A 27,773-nucleotide genomic window follows, 5' to 3' on the forward strand; every position below is an offset into this window, starting at 1 on the left:
TTAGAGGCTACTTGGAGATAGCTCCAGCTGGGGAGGTTCCTCCCAGTTGTAACCTAAGATTCCCACAGCCTGGCAGGGCAGGATGGCACACAGATCCCGAGGATATGCAGATTTGGGAAAGTCACTTTCAATATACCTACATTTACAAGGCTAAGAGCTACCTGACAGAAGCCCAGGAAGCGCTGCGATTTGTCTCAAAGGCTTTAGAGAAAGCGTCCTCAAACTACAGCTGTGGGCCACACCTAGGACATTTATCTGGCCTGCTGGGTGTTTTTGCCCCCGCTGCCTGTCCCACTTAGCAGCCGACTCGTCCGGGGGCCTGCAGTCCGGCCCTCTAATGGTCTGAGGGACAGACAGTGAACTGGCCCTCTGTTTAAAAAGTTTTAAGACCCCTTCTTTAGAGTATAGCATCGAAAGAGCCTGTGGCCGAGGGCGGCTCACTGGACCCCAATCTCCTGAGAGCCACCCCATTTCAGCTCCGGGCCCTATATGAGAACTTGGGGCATGAGACCCACCCATAGGTAGCTTGAGGCTAGACTTTAAGGACAGTCGCAATCAAGTGACCCTATCAACTGTTTTTTTCCTTCATCATCCCCACAGGCATTTGTTTCACTGGAAATCTGGGATGAGAGCTGTGGGTACGTCAGAGCAAGCCAGATCAAGGAACATTTACTGAGCAGCTCCTGTGCTCAGGTGCCAACCCCACTTCACAACAAGATCTTTGTTATTGTTTACCTTTTAACATGCTGTGCTGAGGAAGGAGGGGGAACCTGGCGTTTGCTGAGCATCTCACTAAGTGCTGGATGTGGTGCTCCATACACCATGTTACTTAAAACCCACTGAACCCTGTGACAGAAGCACCATCCCCATTTGAAATATGAAGAAATGGAGGCTTATACGACACAGTCAAGTGGCAAATCTGGGATCCCAAAAGTCTGTGATTTCAAAGCCCACAGTCTCACTGTTCCATGCAGAGTCCTAATCTCAATTTCTACTGTTAGCACTTGAGGGGGTGCTGTTTGGAAGACCACATACTTCAGACTGTGGATCTAAGAATCAAGACAGAAAACATGCCCATGATACAAATGTCATGTTCTTATGACCCAATTTAAACCACAGTTCTTGTTATTTTTCAGGGAGCTGTAGTGATGCTTTGTTTCTGCCTGCAGTGAAACTATGAACCATAAACTCTACTATTTCCTACAATGTGACTGTCCCAGTGGATTCAAACAGAACCCCATAACTCATAGTACCAGATACCTCTAAGGGAAACAAAAGAATTACATTGTTTAGTTATGTAACAGTACAGTGTCTTCAATTTTCTATTCCAGAATCTTTTTCCATGATTAAGACTAAGAAAACAAATTCTCCGGGGGAAAAAAAAGAAACAAAAACAAACAAAAAAACACCACTATGGCTAACAGATGCTTGTTATGAAATGTCTTTTCCCACCAGTCACCACAATAAGGATTAGGGGTCCCTACTTGGTGCAGAGTCCTCCAGTCTTTGCACTTGAGAAACACAACTTGACACAGTATCTGTCACTGTGAGAAGAACCCTCCCCCCCCCGAAAAGGGTGGTTTTAAGCCATTTCAAGCCCTTTAGAGGCACACAGCTTTTGAACATTGCAACACTTCTCTCAAGAGTGCTACAGATTTTATCACCCACCCCACACTAAACTAGGTCCTGCTGAGACTGCAGAATAAGGAAGGAGGTTTCAAAGCCATAGCCCTGACATCACAGGATCACCATGCAGAGCTCCGGAGAATGCTGCCTTTTGTAGACAGGGGCAAGGGAAATAGCCTCCATTCTTGTGTAGGTCAGTTCCCAGGGTCTCAGGCAGCCTCTTCCTGCACTATGAGGCTGGGGTTCTTCTACACTTAAGTTCCACCAGAAGCCTGTACACATACAGCCATTCTCTCCATTGGTAAGAGATGTCAGTGACCTATTCCTTCAGACACACTGTCCCTCTGGGAGCAGGACACCCAGGAGCAACTGAAGGGCCTATCCCCTCACTTCATGCTTGGAGGGAAGCTATTGCTTCTCCTTATCCTTGTGCCTGCTGAGGCTGTGTACATCCATTAGTGACTAATGTGGGAGGGAGGCAGCCCAAGCTCTGGCCACACACACCCATACTCCATTTACCTAGCCGGCCACTCTCAACTGGAGAACAACCTCTTATTTTACACTCGCGTGACTTTCAATGCCAACTTCCACTAGACGTTGCCAGTAGCCACTGACAAAATTGTCTCACTCAATTATGATGCCACAAACTGACCTTAACCTGAACCAAATGTCAGAGAAGACTGTGCTCCCCCAGTGCACATGTGAAATATTCATCCAAAGAAGCTTCTCAGTTGAATCGGGCAAACTTAACACAAAGGTGAATCTAAGAAGCATCCCCATTCACTGGCTTTAAAACTGACAACAAATCTTGGCCTTCCTCCCTGACAATGATCAGCAGAAGGTGTGCCAGGACCCTCCATCCCATCACTAGCCACCCAGTCCTCCTCCAATATTCCCACACAGAAAGATACGCAGAAGTATTTTGAGCACATCCTCTTTTCGATAAAATGTATATGTGATGTATATGATTTAATCCACATTCTAACTAATAGAAGTTAATGCTTCATAGTAAAATTAAAGAGAAATAAAATTTCCGATTTTTTCTCGCTACCCTTCCGTGGATTCTCCTGTGCGGTTCACTGTCCTAGGTGCAAAGGCTGGTGCCCCAACCCGGAGGCAAGAGCAGCAGGGACTCTGCTCCAAGTCATGTGCCCTCTCAGGGCAGTCATTTCCTCCCGGCTCTGATCTAAAATCACATCTGCAGCTGTAGCATCACTGCCTATGTTACTATCATGTCGTCTCAGGCTTTTGCTCCTGTCTCCTGCAGTTTCATCCTCCACACAGCCCTCTGACTGGTCTTTCTAAAATAGAAATAAGGGCATGTCACTTTGCTGCTTAAAATACCTCAGTGGCTTCCCACAGACCTCAGGACAGAGTCCAAACTCTTGACACAGCATCCCCAGCTGTGCACAATCCAGCCCTGCCCCTTCTTCTTACCTAGCCCCTAACCTCTGAGCCATCCTGAACTATCTGCAGGGCATTCTTGCCTGCACGCTATTCCTGCTATCCTACCTTGGAACATACTATTTCTTTTGCCTAGAACATGCTTCCTACTTCCCACCGTCTAGTCCAGCCTTCTCCTCTGGTTTACTCCTACTTTGTTTTCAAGTCTCTGCTGAGACATCACTTATTCCAAGAGCATCCCCGACTCTCCCTCCCCATTCCCAAAGAGTAGCCAGGTGTCCTCTCTGACTAATTTCTTTGCTAGGTTTGGCACTGGCTTCTGCAGACTTTTAGACAAGCCTCACAACCCTTGGGTGGGGCTAGGAGCACAATATGAAGGCCTCTGTGTGGGTGCCCCACCTACCTTCACTGTTCCTTCCACTTCCACAAACCAGCGCCTTAGCATGGCCTGGATCTGGCCATCGGTCAGCTCAGGGTTGGCATTATGGATTTTCTTCTTGACTAGGTCCTCCAGCAGGAGACGCCTTAGCCGCCAGTAGAAGAAGGTACGGGATGTTTTCCAGTCCAGAATGTCCTACATGCAGAGAAGAGTAACCTTAGTCACCCTAGCCCTAATCTCTGCTCAGTGTTGGAGGGAACCCCACAGACATGACAAGGCAAGCCCTTCACAGACCCAAGAGCTGGCAGTGAGCTCCTAGTATCTCCAGATGTCCCCCAGGGCAGAACCCTCACTCATGTGCCCTGCCACCTGCAACACTGTACACAGCCATGGAGCTGAGCCCACATGTGCTGAGATGTTCTGAGGAAGGAGCTGTGAGTTCCCAGGTAACTAGAGAGGAAGAACTGGTTTTGTGCAGATGGCTCAAATAACTTGCAGATCAAATATGAATTAGCTGCTGCTAAAACCTTGATCCTATAGTAATCTATAGACTGAGGACCACTTGGGCACTGGCCTCAGTGGACTCAGTTTCCCACCAGTAAAATGCAGCTTCCTCCTGAGGAATCCATAAACCCTAAATATTTTGTGTTAGGATACCTGATATAAAAGGGAAAAGCCTCAAGACAAATTGAAAATGGTTTAATCTGTGCAAACTGTTTTAATCTGGCCCTAACAGCTCCCTGCTTGTGATTCTATGTGCGTGATACACACACTTCTCGCCTGCCTGCGGGTCTCTGAGAAGTCAGGAGAAGTGGCAACCATGATACTTACATTGATAACCCCCTTCTCCTGCATCCGGCCTGGTGTGTCATGCAAGTCAGCAAACTGCACAGCTACCTGATGGTAGATGGGAATTAGGAATTCCTCCCGTTCTTTTAACTTGCTTTCCAGATCCTTCCGCTCAGCTAGGCTTAGCTCTGGGGTGCCTGCAATAAGATAAACCTGCCTGTCACACTGTGTGGTGACCAGGATTGTCTGCACAGAAGCAGCTGCAGTCCCAGGAAACTCAACGCTCCCTGCCCCCCAAGGCTTTTCATCATCCTCCTGTTCTTGTTATTCTTGCCAAGTAACAGGACTCTCTGAGACGCCAGGCCTGTCCCTCCCTTGCCACAGGGAACCCATACGTCCTCTCATCCCTGTGGAGGTCACAAGTGGGAGAATGGTGGTGGCATCTTCTGTTCCCAGGCCTCTCCCTGAGCAGGTGCAAACAGCCACCTGGTGGCATGGACCACCTTACTGACTGCCAGCCAGGCTTCTCCCTCCCCAGGAGAGCCTAGGGCTAGCATGCTGACACCATGCCCACCCCTGCTGACCAGCAATAGAGCAGCTGGACTGTTCCAAGCGTGGGCTATGGTAGGAGCACATCCCTGAGCTCTGAACACAAGGCAACAGCTTGTTTCCCAATTACCTACCAAACTTGGTAAGAACCTGAATAACTCCTAAGGCTGTAAGCTGCAGTACTTCACAGCTTCATCTGAGTTTTGGATACTTTTATCCTCAAATTAGTAGAACCTAATCTAATTAGAGCCAAATCCATGTGTCCTGTGTCAGCTCAGTGGATTAGCTCCTGGTTTCTGGCCTGGACTATGATTGCCGGAGCCAACACCTGACCGGAGTGGCAAAAGTATTCTACTTCTTGAGCTAAAAGAGAAGGAAGAGGAAAAGAGAGAAAGGCAACAGACAAGCCACATTTGTTATCAGTGCACTTATAAGCCCATGATACCCTCACTCAACAGGAGACTCTGGAGCGCCTTACAGCAAGGAAGGAGCACCCCCCTCAACAGTGTCCCAGTGGAGATGCTGCTATGCTATGCTGTTCCTCCTAATTACTCTCAGAATGCGATCTGTAATCAATACTGAAAATTTAGCTGTCTGCCTAGCAAGGAGGAGTAAGTCTAGCTGAAGAAGCAATAATAGGTGACAGCCCCTAGTGTTGGGGACAACCTGAAGTGCTTTGTCACCAAAGCTGACAAATAAATACATGAGCACAGGTGATGGGATGCAGAAGAGAAAGGTCTATTTCAAGCATGCCTGTCTGGGAACAGGCCTTGTTTTTTATACTACTATGAATCATATGCCATAAAGAGCCTTGGGCTGTTAAGTGAGCCATAAGTATTATACATAAACACATGTTAACAGAACAGGGATGTAACTACTGTTTTATTTTTTTTTATGAGTTTTTTTGATACCTAACTCTACTTTTTTTATTAAAGCCTGGCACTATTTTAAAATTGTGATGAAGGGCATCAAAGACTGTCTTTTTTGTGGGTTCTCAGGTGGAGGACAACTGCTGATCTGCCACATTGAACCTCGGACGCTTCAGTAGACTTCCCTCTAAAACAGGTGAACAGCTGCACTCGCCCCATGCTGCAGGGGACATTCTAGGGGTGGGGGTCTGCCTGGAGAACTGATGGGACGAGGGCTGGCTGGTATCTTTCGAGATGAGCCCTTCTCAGATCACCCTCGGGAGGGAAGCAAATATTGTTCCTTCTCCACTGAAAGGAACCCAGACTCCCTGGAGCCACAGCCGATTCCAGGCTTGGACAGGGAAAATGTTAAGATGAGGCTGGGACACGTTGTGACAAACAAGCAAGGAAGTGCTCAAAAAACATGTCAGAAGAAAGCAGGAGTCAATGTGAAGATGTTCCCACTGGCCAATTCTGGGATAAGGAATATAAAAATAACTAATGATATTTCTTATAGGATATTTGTGAAATAAGAATGTGCAAGTCCATCTTGATATAAATAATTAAATGAGGGAGAGGGGAACATAGTCCCTTCCAGTGGACTAGCAATTAATAAACCAAGAATGATGGAATTAGAAAATCTCTATTTTACAACCATCAGAGTAATTGATTCTGCCAAGATTCATCAATAGATGCCAGAACTAGTGGGTAAAAGTTTGATGAGGAACAGGATAGTGACATAGTCTCAGATTACCTCCTTACAAATAACTTATTAATTACAAAGGAGAAAATAGTAACTTTATAGTGGACAGGGAATACAGTCTTAAACAAGAAATCAGAAGTAACATCACTAATAATAGGACAGAGGTCATGTGTCTCCTGATGAGATACCCTGAGAAGGACTGAGCACCACTTCTGCAATCTTCCTGCCCAAAATGCGGAATCTGAATCTAACTATAAGACAAACCTGAACTGAGGACATATGCTACACAAGTGGCCTATACACCTCAAAAATGTTAAGATCATGAAAGAAGCCAAAGAGTTATTCCAGATTAAAGGAGACTGAAATACCTGACCATGAATTTCAACGGGTTGTCAGGTCTAAAAAGGTAAAAAAGGGGCCGGGCACAGTGGCTCACGCCTGTAATCCCAGCACTTGGGAGGCTGAAGCAGGTGGATTGCCTGAGTGCAGGAGTTTGAGACCAGCCTGAGCCAGAGCGAGACCCTGTCTCTAAAAATAGCCAGGCATTGTGGTGGGTGCCTGTAGTCCCAGCTACTTGGGAGGCTGAGGCAAGAGAATCGCTTAAGCCCAGTAGTTGGAGGTTGCTATGAGCTGTGATGCTAGGGTACTCTACCAAGGGAGACAAAGTGAGACTCTGTCTCAAAAAAAAAAAGGTAAAAAGCTATAAAGGACATAATTAGGATAACTGGATAAAATTTTACTATAAATCATGGATTAGACAGTATTGTATCCATGTTTACAGTTCGGTATTTTGATAAATGTATAAATTATGGTTATGTGAGGAAACATCTGTGTTCTTAGAAAACACCCACTAAGTATTTCTGTGTAAAGGAGCGTGGTATCTGTAGATTAATTACTCTTAGTGGTTCAAAGAAAACATATATGTGTGTGGAACGAGAGTATGAACACAGACACACATGTGGGCATGCAAAACTGACCAGGCAATGGACGAGACAGTAACAATAGGTAAATCTGGGGGAAAAGCACCAGAAGTTCTTTGTATTATTCTCACAACTATTCTGCAAAATTACATGAAGTGGAAAGTTAAAAAACATTAGGCAAGCTGAGGAAAAAGTTTTGTTTGGCTATCCAATGCATAACATCAATAATCAAAGCTAATATTTACAGAGCATTGGGTGCCATTCGAATAAAGTGCTTTATTATTCATTTTGTGAGACAGAGTCTGACTCTGTTGCCCTGGGTTAAGTGCTATGGTGTCATAGCTCACAGCAACCTCAAACTCCTGGGGTCAAGTGATCTTCTTGCCTCAGCCTCCTGAGTAGCTAGGACTACAGGCACCTGCCACAATGCCCAGCTATTTTTAGGGATGAGGAAGGGGTCCTGCTCTACCTCAGGCTGGTCTCGAACTCCTGAGCACAGACAGTCCACCCACCTTGGCCTCCTAGAGTGCTAGGATTACAGCCATGAGCCACCACGCCCAGCCATATAAAGTGCTTTCTATCTGTTAACTCAGGTAGTTTTCACAACAACCTTATGAGATTGGTATTTGTATTGACATTGTCCCCATATTACAGATGAGGAAACTGAGGCACTGAGAAGGTCACAAAGCTAGAAAGTGACAGAGCCAGACTCCCAGAGCTTTTGAAGACTGTGTTATGCTGCGTCTTATTTGCTTCCTTGGGGCAGAGGACAAGTGCTTCAGTAGTTGTATCCCTTTAAATTCAGAAAAGACTAAGTGATGACGACAGAATCCTGTCTGACAACTCTGGTTCTATCTATAACTAAGACCAGGACAATCTCTCTAATAATTCCCATTCTGTAGGTCAGATGTGATTTCTTAGGCTGAGCTAAAATTTAACTTCTTTTATTACTGTGAAAGCAAGAACTAACACTACAGCAGGTGAAATCACAGCCCTGCTGGAGTGAGCACATGGCAGGACCACGGGCAGACGGAGAAGAGAGCTCAGACCCTACAACGTTCTCCCCTGAGTAAACAACTGATTTGGCACTTAAATGCACATATACATATATGTGGACCATATACAACTCAGCATTTACTGAGCACCTACTGTGCGCCAGGCTCAAATCTTTTAGGTTCATCCAGCTCAGAAGTTACCACACACTTCACACTGTTAACGCTAGTGTCCAGTAGTACCTCAACGTTACTGAGAACTCCCAGTGGCTTCACATACATTATCTCTAATCCTTATAACAACTGAAGTTTACAAAGTATCTATTTTACAAAAAAGAAAACTGAGGATCTGAAATGGACAGAGACTGGTCCATTGGCATCTAGCTCTTAAGCAGCCAAGTCAGGATCTATACTTGATTTGGCTCTTTCCAAAGCCTGAGTTCTTCCACATTAGTAGTACTGGAGGCTGCTAAGCTGGTATCCTGACAGGGGCCACAGAAGGGAAACCAGCTGGAAAACTGATTTGTTTTGTCAGGGAGGAGTTAAGAGCAAGGCCCAGAGTTGGCTACAGAGGAGGGAGGAGCTATAGACTGAGGAGAGTATTCTGGAAACAAAGCTTTGGCTTTACCAAGTTAGAAGGACAGAGGATGCTGGCTTCTGGGCTAACAAAGGTCTTACCCACTCAATCAAGCTATTCCAGAGCTGTGAAAGAATAACAAAATAAACACCTTTAATGCCCTGGCCCTCCTGAGACTAAAAGACCACAGGGCATTCCCACAAAGACTTCCTTGTTGAATGCCTTCAGTAATGCCTCTGACCACAGTTCAAGACCACCTCAAAAAAGCATCAACACAAGGTAGAAGAAGTAGAAAATGATGTGTTTTTAAATGCACATGAGAAGGCCAAGGATTTGTGTCCTTTGTTTTTCTTTGGGGGGGAAGGGTTTTAAATTTTTATTTCTAAATATAAAAGGCTGTTCTTAAGCTAGTTATACCCTTGTGTTGCACACTGAGGGCCCCTCTCTCCTTGTACAGCAAAGCAGCCAGCCCCGGTAATGATTTAGGGGAGATTAACAAATATGTCAATGTCTATTTTCTGCTTAATTTAAAAGCAGCGTCTATAAAGATTTTTGACTTCTGAACCCTGTTCTCCTGAAAGAAAGAAAGTAAGAATGAGGAGGGAGATAAAGAGTGATTATCCTATCATTGATCGTTTGTCAGGAGCATTTCTTATTCACTGGACTATTGTAAAAAGCTAAGCTCTCGATCAATCCTGTAAGCTCCCTGTACAATTAAATATCTTGAAATGGTTTTCTTTCTTTTCTAGCCAGATTGCAGGGCCGCAGGGTTTTTAGGAAAGTAAGTCGGTGTGTACACATGTGAGTGTGTTTAAGAATATGCTACAGAGAGGAAAGTCATTCTTTTCTAGAATCCTATTTTAGGTAATGGCTGAAGTGGGAGAAGAAAAGTAAGTTGCTCCCATCCCTCTCTACCCCAAATAAGAAGGCCCTATGAAATCCTAAAAATGCAACCTTATAATTAAAAGTTTTTAATGTAAAGAGTTAAATATAGAAGACCTATCACTAGTTTGATCAAAGATGAGCTAATATTATAGAGATGTTACTATTTGCTGCTACTGTTTAAGTGCTTTTCATCTCATCTGTGGGTTTTTTGGGAGGGGGAGGTCTTGTTTATTTATTTATTTTGGAGACAGAGTTGTCCTCATTTACCTGGGTAGAGTGCCACAGTGTCATGGGTCACAGGAACCTCAAAATCCTGGGTTCGAGCAATCCTCTTCCTTTAGCCTCCCAAGTAGCTGGGACTACAGGTGCCCACCACAACACCCAGCTGGGTTTTCTATTTTTAGTAGAAATGGGGTCTCCCTTTGCTCAGGCTGGTCTCTAACTCCTGAGTCCAGGTAATCTGCCTACCTCATCCTCTCTAAGTACTAGGATAACAAGTATAAGCCATCAGGCCCCACCTCTTTATTTTTTGGAGACAGGATCTCACTCTGTTTACCACATTAGATAGCAGTGGCATCAAAGCTCACTGCAACCTCAAGGTCCTAGCTCAAATGATCTTCCTTGGTGCCCATCACAGTGCCACCTAGTTTTCCTATCTTTTGTACAGCTGGGGTCTCACTCTTGCTCAGGTTGGCCTCAAGTGCTAGGTCCCAAGTGATCTTGGCCTCCCCAAATGCTAGGATTACAGGTATAACCACTGTCCCAGACTTCATCTTATTTAATCCTTGCAATAGCCCTAAAAGATCACTATCTTACAGCTGAGGAAACTAAGGCATAAAATTGTTCAGTAATTTGCCCAAGGTCACAAGCTAGGCAATGTGGAGCTGTCATCTGGCCTTCTGGATCCTTGAGTATAGCCCCCCCCTCCTTTTTTTTGAGACAGAGCCTCAAGCTATCACCCTGGGTAGAGTGCTGTGGCCTCACAGCTCATAGCAACCTCAAACTCCTGGGCTTAAGCGATTCTCTTGCCTCAGCCTCCCAAATAGCTGGGACTACTGGTACCCACCACAACGCCTGGCCATTTTTTGGTTGTAGTTGTCATTGTTTGGCAGGCCCAGGCTGGATTCTAACCTACCAGCTCTGGTATATGTGGCTGGCATCTTAGCTGCTTAAGCTACAGGCGCCACCAGAGAATAGCCTTTTGACCAAATCCAAACTTCTCAGAATAAATCCCTTTCTTAAAAGGATTTGTTCTACAAAATTTGAATTCAGCTGAGGAACCACACTTGGGAATCTGGAAGCCCACACATGGCTTTGAGGCTGCAGGTTCCCCACCCCTGGCCGGTTTAAGATTTCGTGCTCCTTAAAACCTTCTAAATTGCCCCATAGATACCAACAGCACAGCGGCCCATCAGGGTTCCCTGGAGTAACGATACACTCACAAGCCACATCTCTCCTCTGTGGGGTCAAAGCTGCGGAGAAACACCCAGTGGAAATGGCTGGTCCCCGCAGGAGGCGATTTTTTCCTAGCCCCAGCTATACATGAGCAGACCACACCCTAGAAGCAGGATGTGGTGGAGGGGAGACCTTCAAAGTTAGAATAAAAACCAGACTGGTGGACTAAAACTTCTCTGCACACCTAAGGGCACTAAGTGACCTTGCAAAAATCACCTTCCCTTTCTGAGCTCAGTTTCTTGTTTATATAACAATAATCAATCCTAATCTGGCAAGTAGGAGAAAGATTTTATAAAAGAATGTGATATTAAAGTGTTTTATAAAATTATTCTTAACTTTTTTAAGTTATACTAAGAAGCCTACATAAATTTAAACCCAATTTTAACTTTTATGGGTCCATCTTCCTCTTCTTAAGAAAGCAATTTGCTTTGATTGGTTTGCTACTTATGATGCTCAAGATAAGAACTAGACCACCCTCCCCAGAAAGCTCCTGAATATCTCAGATATTAAAACATACCTGCATACTTCAACCTTGAGACTGAAAAATCAGCATAAAAAAGACTGGAATCTTATTAAAATTCAGAAGTACAAACATAAGTAGCTGTTTAAAAGATCTATGTAATCACATTTTCCACGTTGAAAGAAATTTCTCTATAAAGATAGTAAGATAGGGTAAAAAAAAATTCTGCAAAACTATTTCTATATCCATAACAGGTGTGCCTTTCTTTACACAAAAGCATTCTGGAAAAACTGCGTAAATCAGATCCTGTTTTAAATGCCTTAAGGGAGCTATTTTATAAGGAACCCTGCAGTGAATCCTTTGGTAAAGCAAATAATCCTTTTGTAATGGGAATAATTTCTCCCAATGTATCTAGTTTTTTTAAAATCCCATTTTCATATATCTGCTTTCCTTCAAAGGGGGCCATACCTATCTAAGTACAAGTGCATTTGCATATTGATTTTAACAGCAATCCTCTCAGGGGATGTTTAACCCTAGAGTTCCTTGCAATAGTGTTAGGGCTGTGCTGTTCATATTTTTTAAAGTCATTATTGTAAACTCAGAAATTTCCAAATAGGAATAAAAAAATGTATTCCTCCCCCTTCAGCCCTATGCCTGGGATCCCATGTAAACACATCCATGTAAGAGAGTCAGGAAACAGCACAGAATTCTCTAACTTCTGATCAAGATGTGCCTCTGCAGTCTCTATTTTCCTTTCCTAATTTTCTCTCCTTAAATCTGGCAGGTCAGGATACAGGGGCCTTGGTCAGTTGAGACCACAGGGGTAAGAGGGTGTCTCAGACATACTCTGATGACAGTTTTCTCTAACAAAATGCCTGCCAGGTCACTCTGGCCTTACAGAACTGTGAATCACTGTTTCCTCAGAGGAGACAAGCCCAGGTGTTTTTATAAATATAATCAGATTAATGGATCAGACTAAAATGACCCCTCCTCCCTCCCAGAAAATGCTGCCACTATTGCACTAAGTCGCATCAAGCCAGATGGCTTCTGAATTGGAATGAGGAGGTAAGTTTTCACACAATCCCTTATCAACCTTCATGATAGAAATCCTCATGTTGTTTCTCATCAGCCTCCTACCACAGAGGACATAGTAGCCACAGTGCCAGTGAGGATGCTCTTTGTACAACAGGTAAGAGGTTGAGAGGCCACTTCCTAGGTATGAGTATTAGAACTGCTTTCTTTCCTACTACTCTCAACTTTCCAGGCAAGGACACCACTTTCTGTCTCAAACAAGCAACTGGCTCTTTTCAGTTTATTTCATCTTGCAGATGGACACAGGAAATGGGAAAACACAGCTCAGATATTTTGATCACTGCTGCCAGAAAAGCAGCTTAACACTCTCGAATCCCTTAACCCAAAGGTGGGAGGAAGGCATTCCTAAAGAATTTTGCAAACTAATATATCCTCCCCCACCACAGTACTCCACCTGTATCTGGAGCACTCTGGGCAGAAGGCATGGAGGATGCTGGGCAGGTCTGGAAGGGCCAGCAACCATGCTCATGTGGTCGGGACATGTTCCATGTGGGTACAGCCACTGTGCTGCCTGGCAGCCTGCATGGGACCACAACTGAGAGTAAGTTGCCCTAACTGGTTCCTTTGCCCAGGTGCTCTTTGTACTGAGAGAAAGGGACAGTGGGGGAACTTACAGTTGATTCATAGGGCTGGACAGTTCTTTCTCCATCTAAATTGATTTGTCATTCCTCTCCGAACACAAGAGGAGGGTAAGGATCCAGGAGAGGACCTCAGGATCAAGAGGCCAGGCAAGACAGGCCGTCCCGCTCCACAGCCACTCTCCCTGCTGCTAGCTCAGTGAGGCAGGAGAATGTCAGAGAGATATAAAAAGGCCTGCGAGGGCTGTAGTTCTACTTCCAGAGAAGGAATTTAATTTCCGTACAGCACCCAAAGTAGAGGACATAATTCTCCCCTCAAGAACTCCACCAACCCCCAGTTCTGAGACTCTGGGGCCAGAACCAGTTCAGCAATGCAAGACTTTGGCATACGGGTTTCATCTGGCTTTTCTTTCTTGTATAATTCTTCCCTTCACCTCAATCAAGAATCAACATATGCACTATTTTCAGAGTTTCTATTATAAACACAAACCTGTAAACTGGCGATTCAGGATGACGGGAAAAGGTAATTCATCACCTTCCTATCCCAACTAACCACATAAAATGACAAAAGGTTACTTTTTAAAAATAAAAATTCCAGACGAGATAGAATGATCTGTTCAGAAATTAAGTATTACTCATTATCCTGAGAGAATGAACAGTAATTATGTTTTTGAACACAGCCATTCAGTTGTGCACTGGTTTGTCTAAGAGCTCTGTGAGCACACTCCCCAGTACAGAGGCCGATTTGGGACGAGATCAGGAACACAAGATAGCTTCCATTCCTCCACGCTTTCTCCTAAATCAGATTTTCTCAGTGGAATTGGCTTTAGATTACAAAGGGAAAGAATCCTTGTTTAATTTAGATCAGGCTAAGTATTCAGCTGCAGTAAAAAATCGGAGGAAATCCTGGAGAAAAGTAGAAAGTAGGGAACAAGTTTTCCATTCTGGGGTCTGATGTACATTTATTTATTTTGTATCTTGGATGATTTATTTAACCCTTATTTTTTGCTTCAATTTCCTAATCTGGAAAAAGGGGTCATTTTCACTGACTTTATGAAAAGGATTTTGGCAGTCCTTGATTCTAGGCATTGTGAAAGGAGGAAGATCACTGTGAACCCCAGAGGAACTGGGTTCATAGCATGCACCACATATCCAGGCTGATCTGTTGTGTCACAGGTATGTCTAGGTGTGTCTGATCTCCCTGAAGACAGGCAGGACTACTTCTGGGTGTTTTAACTGGATACACTAACATTTGGAGAAGTTGAACAATTTACCTGCAAGCGACCTATCCAAGACTTGTACAGTTATTCCAAATCCACTGCTCATGTTCCCAAGCTGCCTAGGACCAGAGCCTGCTTCCCATTTAGCAGACTAAGGGTTCTTTCTTTTTTTTTTTTAGACAGAGCCTCAAGCTATCCCCCTGGGTAGAGTGCCGTGGCATCACAGCTCACAGCAACCTCCAACTCCTGGGCTCAAGTGAGTATCCTGCCTCAGCCTCCCAAGTAGCTGGGACTACAGGTGCCCGCCACAACGCAGCCATCATTGTTATTTAGCGGCCCGGGCTGGGGATTCGAACCTGCTACCTTAGGTGTATGTGGCTGGCATCTTAGCCGCTTGAGCCACAGGCGCTGAGCCAAGGGTTCTTTCTTGAGTGCCAATTTGGTCAAGGTTAAATAAATGGGGTTTTCTTCAATGTAGATAGGAAATTGATAATGAGATGATTTGTGACAAATGATTAAATGGCCATCACTTGGGGATCTCCTCCCTCTCCCTTTTCTGTGCTTTAAAAGTTAAAAGGTACTGGGTGAAGGTAGGAGCCATATCACTTTCCTTGAAGAGAAAGAAGCTTTGGCCCCACACCCCTTGTCGTCCAGTTCTACAAACAGATGTGGAGAGGATCCTTCTTCCTACCACCCAGTTGCTCTGAAGAGATGATAACAGCCATCGGGGGGTTAAAAAGAGGCAGTGAACCCCCAGTTAATGAGTAGGAATTCAGCAGGCAGTGTAAGATAAATGGAGCTCTCTCTGCTTCTGCTAGAGTCAGCATGAACTGCGGCCCTGCGGCTTGTTTGTGGCAAATGGAGTGCGCGAAATATCAAAGGGCAGTGATCCAGAAGAAGACCGACTTTGACAAATTTTAAATTGGCCAGAAAGAAAACCAGCAAAAAAGGAGAGAAAAAAAGAAAAAATAAAAATAAAAAAAGTAATGTAAAAAGAATGAAAGGAAAAAAGAAAAAAAGGAAGCCAAAAGAAAATTATGCAATTCACTGTGTCCTACAATTGCAGTGTTGCTGCCTCTGTACAAAATTAGTGGTAAAAACAGCAACAACGATCGCTGGATGCTGGGAGCAATTATGAGCCATCTAACTGAGATGCTTATCAGTGGCTGAAGCTTTTAGAGCTCTCTCTATGTACAGTTGTAAGTAACTTGCTCTTGAGCTGCAGTTACTTTAATTAAAGTGTATGAGGTTGGTCAGAAGTAATTATCCTGTTTGGAAAAGAAAGAGAAAAAAAAAACACCTCAGTAATTCTGGGTGGCTATACATTTTAGAAACCACTCTGCCAATTTCTTGTTGTGTGTATGCATAAAAGGATCAGGCTGTGGTAGGTTAGAGTTATTGGTGGCTGCTGCCCAACGGCAAACAATGGGACACAAACAGGGTTTACTGTAACCCAAGTCACTGTGTTTGGCAAGCAACCTGACTCCGGGTTTCAGTCACCTGGATGAAGGTCTCCACAGTGAAGGTAAACACTCAAGTTTTTTCTGTCGCTAGACAGTGAGGATATAGCATCCACAAATGGTACTTTATTAATTAAGTCACTATTTAGAACATAAATGAGCTAGGCCCTCTCTTTTTTACTCCTTCCATTCACTGAGTTTCACTATCTTTTAAAGACAATCTCTTGGCCTGGCAAGGTGGCTCACGCCTGTAATCCTAGCACTCTGGGAGGCCAAGGCGGGTGGATTGCCTAAACTCAGAAGTTCAAGACCAGCCTGGATAAAAGTGAGACCCTGTTCCTACCCAAAATAGAAAAACTAGCCAGGTGTGGTGGCGCATGCCTATAGTCCCAGCTACTCGGGGGGCTGAGGCAGGATGATCACTTGATTCCAAGAGTGTGAGGTTGCTGTGAGTACTCAACCCAGGGCGACAGAGTAAGACTCTTTCAAAAAAAAAAAAAAAATGTTTCTTTTAGACAAACAAAAGCAAAACCAACTAACCAACCAAAAAACATCGAGCAATTATCTTTACTAACATAGCAAGGAGCTCAATGGGAGACTTGGGCAGAAAAATCAGTGTTTTAAAAGAAGCTGCAACTCATTCACACTCTGGACTCAATACAGGGCTCCCACAGTTTAGTCCTGTGTTCATATCGCAAGTGCCTTACAAAAGCTCTGAAAACAAATGAGCAACAGAGTAATGGCTGGAAGCATCAAGCGCGAATGCTCCCAGGGCTATTGCTGCCACAGCCACTGTTTGGAAGCACAGAGTGCACAATTTTTACTTCCATTTCTCTAGCTCAGGATGACCCGGAACATTGCCTGGGTAGGGACTCCAGCTTTCCTATCCCATGACGCTAACTCTCACATGCCTTAGAAATGAGGCAGGCTGCCTAGAGATGCAGGCAGAAGCAGGATATATTTAAATCTAGCATACTCTCTGCCTGATTAGCCAGGCCCCCAATAGCAACTCCAGCTAATCATTCTCTACAAGGACATCTAGAAAGACAGGTGATTTGTACTATAAGGAAATATTAGGAAAAAAATCAGGTGACTTTTGATTTTTTTTAGGGCCCACTTTCCCTACTATTACACACATTATTTCATTCTACCAGGGTTCTTACCATACAGAGGACAGTAAATAAAGATTATCATGAATTTGATCAAATGCTTCAGTGCCTCCTCCCCTGGCCTATGAATGCACTCATTACAAATCAGCTGAATGGCTCATTGATTTGCTAGGGGAACACACAGACATACCCAATCGCTCAGCCAAGCGGATGTAGACTGGGTCCACCCGACGCATGGTTTTCACTAGATCCTTTCTGCGGAATTTGATTTCTACTGTCCCTTCTGGTTCCAGAACTGATCCCCTGGATCAGAAAGAAAGAAAACAAAAAAGAAATAGAGGCACTTTAAAGGAAGGAGACAACAGAATGAGGCCAGTTATAATTTGTGGACCAGGAAATAGCTTCATTATGGTTTTGCCCACCCATGGTTCATAAACATCACCCCAGGGAGAAAAGCAGGCACCAGAGAAGTATCTAAGCGAGGTCTGAGAAAGACCTGGCAAAAAGCAATTAAAATAATTCCCATTACCACACCAGTCAACTTCCATCTCAAAGGGAGAAGAATACAGATTCCACCACCTATAACTGATAAGGGTAACAGGAATCACATTATTTTCTAGGGAAAAAAAAAAAGATACTATAGGCACAGTGGCAGGGAAACTCCAGGACTCAGGCTGTATAATGAGGGGCGGATGCTGACGGTCTGTACCACAGCTGTCAGCCTGCTGGCAGGACTCTGATCAGACATACTAGACTGGGCCACGTAGGAGGTAAAACATTCTGCCCACTGCTATAGAAATGAGCAAAGTACAAGGTCTCAGGGTTACTCAAGTGCATACTAATGATGTTCTAGCACCAGAAACTTTGCTCTAAACCCCTTTAAGAAAACAAACACTTTTCTATTAAAAGAAAATTATAGTTAATGTTTACTATGTCCATGGCACTGTTCTCAGTTCTTACATATAAAACCACAACAACCCTATGTCCAGTCGACATCTACTATGAGGTAAGGTTCTGTCATTATGGCCCCCATTTTACAGATGCGAAAACTAAGGCACAGGAAGTTAAGAGACTTGCCCAAATGTAGCAAGTAGCAGAGCTGGATTTGAAACCAGCAGCCTGGTTCCAAAGGCTGAAGAGGAATTATCTCTGATCTAATATCAGATCCAGGCCCAGCTTAGGTCTTAAAAAATACAGTAGCCATTTGAGTGTAGACTGCTAGCCTAGTGATTTGACAGTAAAGCCACCATACTCTCCTATGCAGTTTGTGACGTAGAAGGCTAAATTTGGGGGTTGGGGGGAAGTGAGTGTTTCAATAAAATGACTGACATAGGGATTTGCAATGTAGGTGCTGTGGTGCACCTTAATGACCATCTAGTTTATTCTACAGATACCCCACAGCCCAGGGAGAATAAGGATTACTCCATGTTTCTTGCTAGTCAGTGGCAGAACTGGGTTAAAAACTTTGACCTCCAGTTTGACAATTCAGTCTTTCCACTTAAATTCACTTTAAGCTCCCTCTACCACACACCTAAGAAAGAAATAGTGAATAGGCATGTCTGAACAACAAATAAGAGGCAAGAGTCTCAGTTTAGGGTGCCCAGAAGAGAGGACTTCTTGGTAAAAGAATATCAGATGGGAGATTATAACCAAAAAGCCTGGCTGTAGCCTGGTTTCCCTCCATGTAAGCAGATACTGTTTAGCAAGCATATTCTTCTGATCTTGGAGTCCTTTAGGAATAGGCAGATTCAAATAAAGTTCTCTGGGTTATAATGGTCTCCAGGAGGAAGCCAACAGCTGGAGGGTCCCTACAGGCAGTGAGTGAATACATGGTAGGCACACTACCTGCTTTCTCGGTCAGCATACATCTCCATGTGCCGAGGATTGATAGTGGAGTCAATCACAACCCAGGAGCCACCCCGCAGCTCGGCCTGGGGTGGGATGTAAACCATCACAGGCTGGGAGCACTCCCTCAAGCTGTCCACGATGTAAGCACCAAACTTCAGCACTTGGTCATACATGTCTATGGAGAATAAGACAAATTAGAAAACATAAAATTTATTATTTTTTTAAAGCAGTGCTTCCGAACATGGTTCACATCATGCACACACAGAAAATAACCTCTATATGGTATACTATGCCTCTATGGGGAGGCTGCTCATGGCTAGAGGTCCTGTCTGGCCACCTCGATGACCAAAGAGATTGGAATCTCCACCTGTATCCCACTCAAGACTCCAGAGAATTTTCAAAAGCACAGGACAGCAACAGAGAAATGCACTTCCACAAGATACAGTGTGTAAGGCTTCCAGACTGCATTTCCACTTTATATCCTTCCTGAACTTCTATACTCAGGTTTCGCTGCATTAATTCATACTTTGCTTCTGCAAACATTGAGTATTTCTCATATCAATATGTGATCTCTCCCACACATTAAGTTTTTTGAAGGAAGGAACTATTCTAATTTTCAGTTCTTGTCATACTTAGCTCTCCATGCTAAGTATGGGCTCTTAGAATGTGCAGCTAATAGAATGGATCCTTTCTAAATTTTATCTTCAAAAATATCTTTCATCTTTGTATTCCCATTGTCCTGCCCAGTGTCTGAACATACCTGGTGCTCAATAAATATTTGCTGAATGAATGAATGAATGAATGAATACATGAGCATATTCATACTTTGGAAAGAATAGAAAGAGAAAGAGAAACAAATTAATTCTTTAATAGTTTCATTTTTATAGGGTATCAATGAGAGAAAAATTTTGAAAATGAAGGAAATATCACACAAAATCATTCTCTATAATCTCCACCAGACCAAGAACAGCCTGAGGAAAAGGATCCTGGTGTGTAAATAAAGTGAGTCCTCGGTAAGCTGGATCAGTTATTTATTCCCCAAGTTTTCATGGACTTCTTCCCATTTCTCAGCTCACTGAAATCTAAACATTGCTAAAGTTTTAGGTTTATGAGTCCAGATGTTTAATAAGTACTTCAGTGGAGCCACAATGGATCCTTTCTAAACGCCAAATAACAGGTTCAACTGAGTTCGAACTTTCTTATCAAAAAGAGGATCTCAATTTGGAATAAATCAATTCTGGAAATCCAAGGCAAAGAAGCATTTTTCAGAAAGTTAAGAGCAAACCAAATAGAAATTGCTTTCATTGTAGTTCTTGGCAAATTAAACTGCCACCTTCTCCAAAGTAAAAATGGCTCTATATACAACCATCAGTGAGCACTTCACTGCAAAGCACAGCCTCCATTGCCCCAACTAGCTTATCTGTGAAGACTTCAGAAATTCTAAGCCGCCCAAGGAAACACTCCCTACTCTAAGTGGAATGTGTATGGTTATACACTCTGTATATACGATCAGGGCAAAGACATTTATTCCTTTGGGAGGAAAGCAAAGACCAAAAAAATTTACTGCTAATTACACAACTGCTGTATGAAGAGCAGAGAATAAAGGACTTTAAGCGCTTTACGCTAATTCTGTGGTTATGAAAATAATTGCTCAGTTCAAATTATTTTAACTAAATTAATTCTTTAGTGGATATTTCAACCAGTGCTACATAATAAAATAATTGTATAATTAGCAGTACATTTTTCAGTGTTGCCAAGAGTACAGTCTCAGAACAAGTAACTGAGAAGAGTGGTCCTCAACGGTATCATGCTTAGAGAAGAAATGGAAAACATCAATAAAAGGAGAAAATAAAACAATGAAAGACAGCACAAAAAGTCATTCTACCTTAAAAAGAAAAAAAAAAAGGTAGAGGTAAGTGAAGATAAAGTTTCCAGCCTTTTCACTCACTTCTTTTTTGTTAAAGACATAGCTACATCAAAATCTATCTGTGTGGTACTTATGATTAACAGATCCAGCTGCCAGAAAGAAGGGGGAGACTTTGCTTGTAATGTATTTTCATTCCACTTAATTTTAAAAAGCCTTTGATTTCATGGTATATTCAAATAGTTTGGAATGACAACGAGTGTGTGTGCATTTTTTAACCTTTGGGAAATGGGCTTTGGTTTCTCTTCATCATTAGGGCTAGCTTACTATGTACCAGGGAATGTGATTACATATACACGCACATATTAATCACTTTATCATCAGAGCGTCATCTCATTCATATATCTAAGTTACAGGTAAGTAAACTGAAGTTTATTTAAATAAGAGTACATGGCAAAGACAAGACTCAAGTCCAGCTCTTTCTGACTCTAAAGTACAAGTTCTATTATCTCCTTCTTAACTCATCATTCTTATTGCCAGGAAAGAGAGCTTGAGGCTGAGGCAGTCTGCTTTCTACCATCCAATCAAATAGCAGAGTAAAATAAATACCAGAGAAGAGACTTGAATAAATGACTGAATATTCCTCAATGTTGCCTGAATTTCCTCTATGTTCAGAAATGTCAGAAATTGTACTGCTGACACTATTAGCATATGTGATAGCCAAACAGATATCTTTAGGCCCAAGACCGTGAGAAAAAAAAAAAGGGCATCAGGCTTCATTAAAGATGACATACTTGGGAACAAAATAACGCCTCTGTTTAACCTAGAACACCAACAGACCCCCCAACCCAACCATCAAAACACCCAAAAAGCAGGCTAATAAAATATAAACGAACACGCAAATAAACTCTGCCCTCAACATGCTGGCACTGAATCGCAGCTGTCCAAGCCACATGTTTTGAAAGGCAGGTTGAAACACTTGGCAATAGTCTGACACACAATTGTCTGAAATCCCTTCATATTTAAGAGAGAGAGCAAAAGCACAGCCAAGAACAGCAGGGGAGGAGGGATCCCCAAGGGTTTAGGCTAGAAATCAGTCTAGGGAATTTTAAAGTTTTGCATATGCTGACTGTCAATTCTCAGGCCCTGAGAAATGCAACTGGGAATGGAAAATACTGATAGGTTCTTCACAGAAGAGGTGGGAGCTTGGAGTTTTCTAGCATTCTGGGCAAAGCGCATCCACACATGGCCTTTGCAGCATGTTCTCAGCACCCAGGTACCAACCCTGCCTTGGGCCTTCATTGTTACACAACATGGATAAACCATGGCAGCCACATGTACTGAACAAGGGCGCAGTGTGGCAGAGTGTTTCCATGGTGCCCCACTCTCTCAAAACTGACAGAGATCTTATTGGCTTGGGCAAGATTATTTGTTAGAAGCTGAAGGTAAACATTAGGAATACACAAACTGCATATACACAATTCTTCTTATGAGTTCATTACTGCCAGCTGACACTGTATTGCAACATCTGAGTATTCAGAGACTTTAAAATAGACTTTCATTCCAGTTAAAGTTTTCAATAAATGTTTTTTTTATTGTTATTTATAACCTGTCCCAGGAAAAAATAATAAGTATAACATGAAAAGCCCACTGAGAGTGACCCTGTGGCAGCAGCAGTGAGGCAGCTTGATATCACTGGGATTTGCATCCTATCAAGCTATTCATGCTGAGGCTGGGACCCTGGTGCTAATTTCTAGTAAATTTCACGCTTGATGTCTCCCTGTTGTGGGTCATTGCCGGTTCGTCTAAATAAACTGCTTCCAAATGGCTCTTCCATCTAAATATTCAGCCAGTTTTTATAATTTAATTTTGCATTATGCTGAATAGCCTTCCGGCCAGATAGAGCTCATTGGAAAAAAAGCACCAATACCATCTTGACATGCTTTTATTTATTTATTTATATTTTTACTGCTCGAATTAGACCTCCTAGGCCGACTAGTAAAGAGTTTTTTTTTTTTTCCCTCCACTAATGTCAATTTTCAGCATAGCAAGAGCTGTCTCTAATCTTTTCCTACTCATTACACACAATTTTGGAGTCATTTTACCCACAGTGCAGTCGGCTCCTGGCTGTGTGTTTGTGTGCACTGAGGGATGGCATAATTGTTTATTTTCCCTCCCTGCATAATCCTCAGCCAGTATTGAAACCAAAACTGCAAACATCTCCCCAAGGGATGTGGAGAATGACAAGAGGCTCTCAGTTTAGGTCCCCTTACATGAGATAATATGTAGGAAACATTCTGACCTGTATGTAAATGTGAAAGGTGCTGTTCCTTCCCCTCCTACTTCCATAGGCATCTCTATTTTTCCCAAAGCTTATTTGTCTTATGCGATGTGTAAAAGAATGCTTCAGCACCAAAATTCAGAAGACAGAACTGGTCCTGATCTATGTCAGGTCAGCAACTCATTTCTGACCAAAGGTGGTGGGAGGGAGGGAACGGGAAGTTACTGCTTAATGGGCAGAGAGTTTATGTTTGGGATGATGAATAAGTTCTAGGTATAGATAGTAGTGATAGCTACACAACCCTGTGAGGGGATTTAATGCCGCTGAACTATATACTTATAATTGGTTAAAATAATAATAAATATCATGTATATTTTGCCACAATTTAAAAAAATAACTCATCTGTAAGGTCTTCAAATTTCTTTTCATAATAACCAAGGGCAGTCAAAGAAGAGGAGAAATAGGTAGATAATAACTTTTTTAGGAGCCTCGACGTTCCATTCTTGGGATATTCTAGGAGATGGATGTCTCTCTGGTCCTGGGCTCTAAAATCACCCAACTCTGCTACAAGGAGTCAGATCTACCTTCCTCTCCCAGTTCTGCCACTTTCTAGCTGAATGATCCTGGGAAATTTACTTAACCTAAGCCTTAATTTATGTAAAATGAGAATAACAATATAACCTAGCCCGTACAGGTACCTGTGATAATTATGTAAGATAACATAATACATATAAATGGTTAGCACAGTTTCTGGTGAGAAGAGCTCAACGAATCTTAATTGTTGTTCTTACAGTTATAGAGATAGCAGCCAATGTGGGCCTGAGCCAAATTATGTAGCAGGATTGAAGCTTTTCCTGGAAGTGACACTTAGGAAACTTTTGAACACTGAGCTCCAGTAAGGATAAATTAGGATAAATTAGCCAGGATGAATCACTCTTAGGTGGTATCAGGAAAGGTGCCTTGTCAGGGATGAACGCCCCACCCCCTGCCCCATCTCCGCAGCAACCCCACAACAGAGAGGTGTATGGCACTGCATTCTCTTGACATAAATATTATAGTGAAAGAATCTGAGACCAAGTGAAATGAAATGCTGAGAGATCCTCATATGTATATATGTCACCAGCTTTGATATGTATCATCCTATTTTGAACACCATGGCATTTTGTTTATACATTATGGTTCTATCAGTCTGCTCAAAACATTTTTCTTGTCTTCTTGAGACAATGTCTGTTTCTGCCCCTTTTTTGGTTTCTCCTGAGGCGGCCAACATAGTTCCCTACAAGTGGAACTCAATAAAAATGGGTAAGACTGTGTTTAACCTATACTCTGATTTTCTCATGACATTTCCACTGATTTATCATCTTAGTAAAAAAATAATTCATGTTGACCATCTAAAAAAGTATACAAACATTAATGAGGATGTATAGTACAAGTTTCCCCTAAGAAAAGTGTAAAATATAATAGTTCTTCATCAAATATAAGCAAAGTAGAACTTTTCTTTCTTTGTTTTTTTTTGAGACAGTCTTACTATGTTGCCCTTAGTAGAGTGCCGTCACAGCTCACAGCAACCTCAAACTCTTGGACTTAAGCAATTCTCTTGCCTCAGCCTCCCAAGTAGCTGGGACTACAGGTGCCTGCCACAGCACTCGGCTATTTTTTGGTTGTCGTTGTTTGGTAGACCTGGGCTGGGTTTGAACCTGCCAGCTCTGGTTTCTGTGGTGGGCGCCCTAGCCACTGAGTTATAGGCATGGAGCCCAAAGTAGAACGTTTCAACTAAGAAAACAAAAAATTGACCTACTCTACATTTTTTCCAGGGAGGCCTGGCCATACAGGACTCTTCCTAGTTAGGTAAGGGAAAATTGTTCACCAATTATTTTAAATACCTCTCACTGACCATCTGTAAAAGGGTAGCTTGCCCAAGGTTTCCTCCCTCAGAGGTGAGGGGTGCTCCTGCCCTAAGCTAGTTCTAGGTACCCTACTGAGAATTCATTGTTTCACATTCTTTATGTCCATAGTATTCTCTAATCACTTTATTTATTCCAACAGAATCAGCTCCTCCCTTCTTCCGTTCCCCTACCTCATGCTACTTCTTCAGAATCCTGAGTTCTTCCCAGATGAATGAAGTTTACGCTTATCAGTATATTCTCACACCTCCCAGGCATGTAGAGCTTCACTACCATAGGTACTCAGTCTGTTTCCTTGGGCTCTCCTTGCACTAGCCACAGTAGCTCTGCATGCGGATGATTCTCAGTAAGGGTGGTACCGGTTGCCTAATCACTAAGCAACTCCCAGACCACGGAGTCAAGCCTGTATAACAATGTCTAATACGAGTATGCTGGAGCCACAGGCCCAGGGCTGTTACTGGATAATAAAAAAAATATATCACAAACTGCCACAAAGAATAGCCTCTGGTACAAAATTTGTTCATTTTCTTCTAGTAAATGTTAATTTCGGTATCTGCTTGGTCACTGTAGAAAATTAGGAGTAACATCAGAAAAAAATATGGTCAGAAAAGGGGGACAGAGACAAGCACAATCTCATTTCCCCAAGACCGAGACCATCAGAACGCGCTAACATCCACCTAGGAAACCTAAACCCACAAGAGTAGCTCACCTAGATAACACTAGTAGATTATTAGGAAATTTTGTATAGAAGTATGAAACATACTGTATTTTTTCATTCCAACTGGAACTCAGAAGATAGCTGAAAGGAGCAAAATCCCCCCAAAGCCGAGCATGATGACACCCATGGGCTCTGCCAAATCTAAACCCTCTTTCTTCACCACAGGGTGCCCTGTCATCAGTGATGCCCTGCAGCCCCCAGCCAGGCAAGTCACCTTTCATCCCACCAGAGAAGCCTCTCCAGTTGGCAAAGACCATCAGAGGTAGCCCTTCCCGGTTGAAGTCCTTGATAGCTTGGTAGGTCTTAAATGCAGAGTCTGGGAACCAAACCTGGCCGGCCTGCTGGATTATCTATTGGGAAAGTCAAAGAGGTAAACATTATTAATGACACAGTCTGAGGGAAAATCTCTTTAAGCTAAATAAGATTCCTCTGATTAAAAACTCAAAATCAAACTAAGAAACAAAAACTATTGTTCATCAAGATGATCTTTGGAATAAAAAAGAAGAAAGGAGATCTGGATCTCTGACCTTGTTAAATACTCTTCTTTTAAAGTCCTGATTACACCACAACTGTTTAGTCAAAATAAGGAAACATAACTGCTTCTTATGGAAAAATAAAGACCTAAGAACCTGTTCTAGGCTTCTCAAAGGCAACTTAACATGGCTCCATTACACGGCTCCTCAAAGCTGGTCAAGTGTACAGTCTCCAAATCCTTTCACTGCTGTGTTTAGTGTGTTTAGCTTTTTCTGCACTGTGATTAATCAACAGGCCCTTGACGTGACACTGCTCAGTAGCCTCCACCCTGACCTCTGGATGGTGTCAGGATGTGAAAACGAATCTACCCTTGTAGAAAAAATGGACTGTGGTGTTCACAATTGGGGTTAGGGCAGACTTCATTCTTAATTCTAGTTGTAGCTTTTCCATGTGCATGCTCAGAGAATAGGGGACCAAATAGCCCTCAGCATTATCTCAGCTGCCTTTCTATAAGACACCTCCCCACCAAAAGTAGACTGCTTTCTAGCATTGACAAGACCACTGTAAAGACCTATTTAATTTCTGGCAAAATTTAGCTTGTAGTCCATCTAGTCATCTTCACAGTGAGTACATGATGGCTGAATCATTCCAGGCTGCTGGTGCCCTTCCCTCTAAAACTGATGGTTTGTAATCCTCCTGATACATCCGCAGGCACTGAGGAAGGGAAACAAGCTCCAAGCACAGGTGCACAGTGTACTCGAGGTGACCTACCTTGGCTTCAGAATCCAGGTTTGCAGGATCAGCTGGGATACTTAGTTCTACTGTTCGGGTTTCTACGGCAACAACTCCCACAGGTATTCCTCCTAGCCTGATAAAAAATGAGCCACATAAGAACTCAATGTATGTCAACATTATAGCCAGTCATTTATTTTCCAATGCCGCATCGGAACATTGGGGGGCGGCTAGAAACAAACACAGAGAGCAGGAAGGAATTTGACTCTTCTAGGAGTTAAACAGGAGACTCTGGATTTGGTATTTACTCTGTAAATATGGTGGGAAACCACCCTCAGCATCACTCCCCTATTTTGAAATGCTCCAACATAGGATAAATTTAAACTGAGGGCTGTAGTGGGGGAGCCTCTGCGTTTACACTCAGCAGCCTAGCTCACACACATACCTTTACTTCTGTGGCTGCCAAATGAAATTTCTTAGTTTCATTCTCTTTGGTGAAGATAGGGGGAAACGGTCTGCAACGTAGTAGGAACATGAAACTTTCGGTAACTTTTAATGAGTGCTGGGTTTGCTAGAATAGGGCTGTAGTTTTCTATGAAATATTAATAACATAGCTCCAGATACAATTTGAGGATACAGTAGGTCTTACTATTGGGCATGTGGATGGGAAGTGGGTAGATGTGTTATTAGGAAGATGAAAAGTATGTGCCAAAAGTAGGGAAGTGGATAAACAAGCCCTTAACTTTTTCCCTTACTGGAGAAAAGCAAGGAGGCAGGGATAATTTTCTTTTCTTTTCTTTTCTTTTTTTTTTTTTTGAGATGGAGCCTCAAGCTATCCCCTTGGGT

General features: G+C 43.0%; 1 protein-coding gene across 2 annotated transcripts in view; it reads right to left on the bottom strand.

The window, feature by feature from the left end:
- ACACA (acetyl-CoA carboxylase alpha) overlaps positions 1 to 27,773 on the bottom strand; it is a 271,062-nt gene that overhangs the window by 7,593 nt on the left and 235,696 nt on the right. For both annotated transcript variants that reach the window (XM_003795612.3, XM_023516625.1), the window contains 6 exons: positions 26,967 to 27,063; positions 25,936 to 26,071; positions 18,952 to 19,129; positions 17,297 to 17,409; positions 4,241 to 4,395; positions 3,434 to 3,604 (listed from right to left, as the gene is read on the bottom strand). In XM_003795612.3, the coding sequence (XP_003795660.1) occupies positions 3,434 to 3,604; positions 4,241 to 4,395; positions 17,297 to 17,409; positions 18,952 to 19,129; positions 25,936 to 26,071; positions 26,967 to 27,063 (850 nt within the window). The remainder of the gene's footprint in view (positions 1 to 3,433; positions 3,605 to 4,240; positions 4,396 to 17,296; positions 17,410 to 18,951; positions 19,130 to 25,935; positions 26,072 to 26,966; positions 27,064 to 27,773) is intronic.

The sequence above is a fragment of the Otolemur garnettii genome, unplaced genomic scaffold, assembly GCF_000181295.1.
Source record: "Otolemur garnettii isolate 467f Iridium unplaced genomic scaffold, OtoGar3 scaffold00094, whole genome shotgun sequence".
NCBI lineage: Eukaryota > Metazoa > Chordata > Mammalia > Primates > Galagidae > Otolemur > Otolemur garnettii.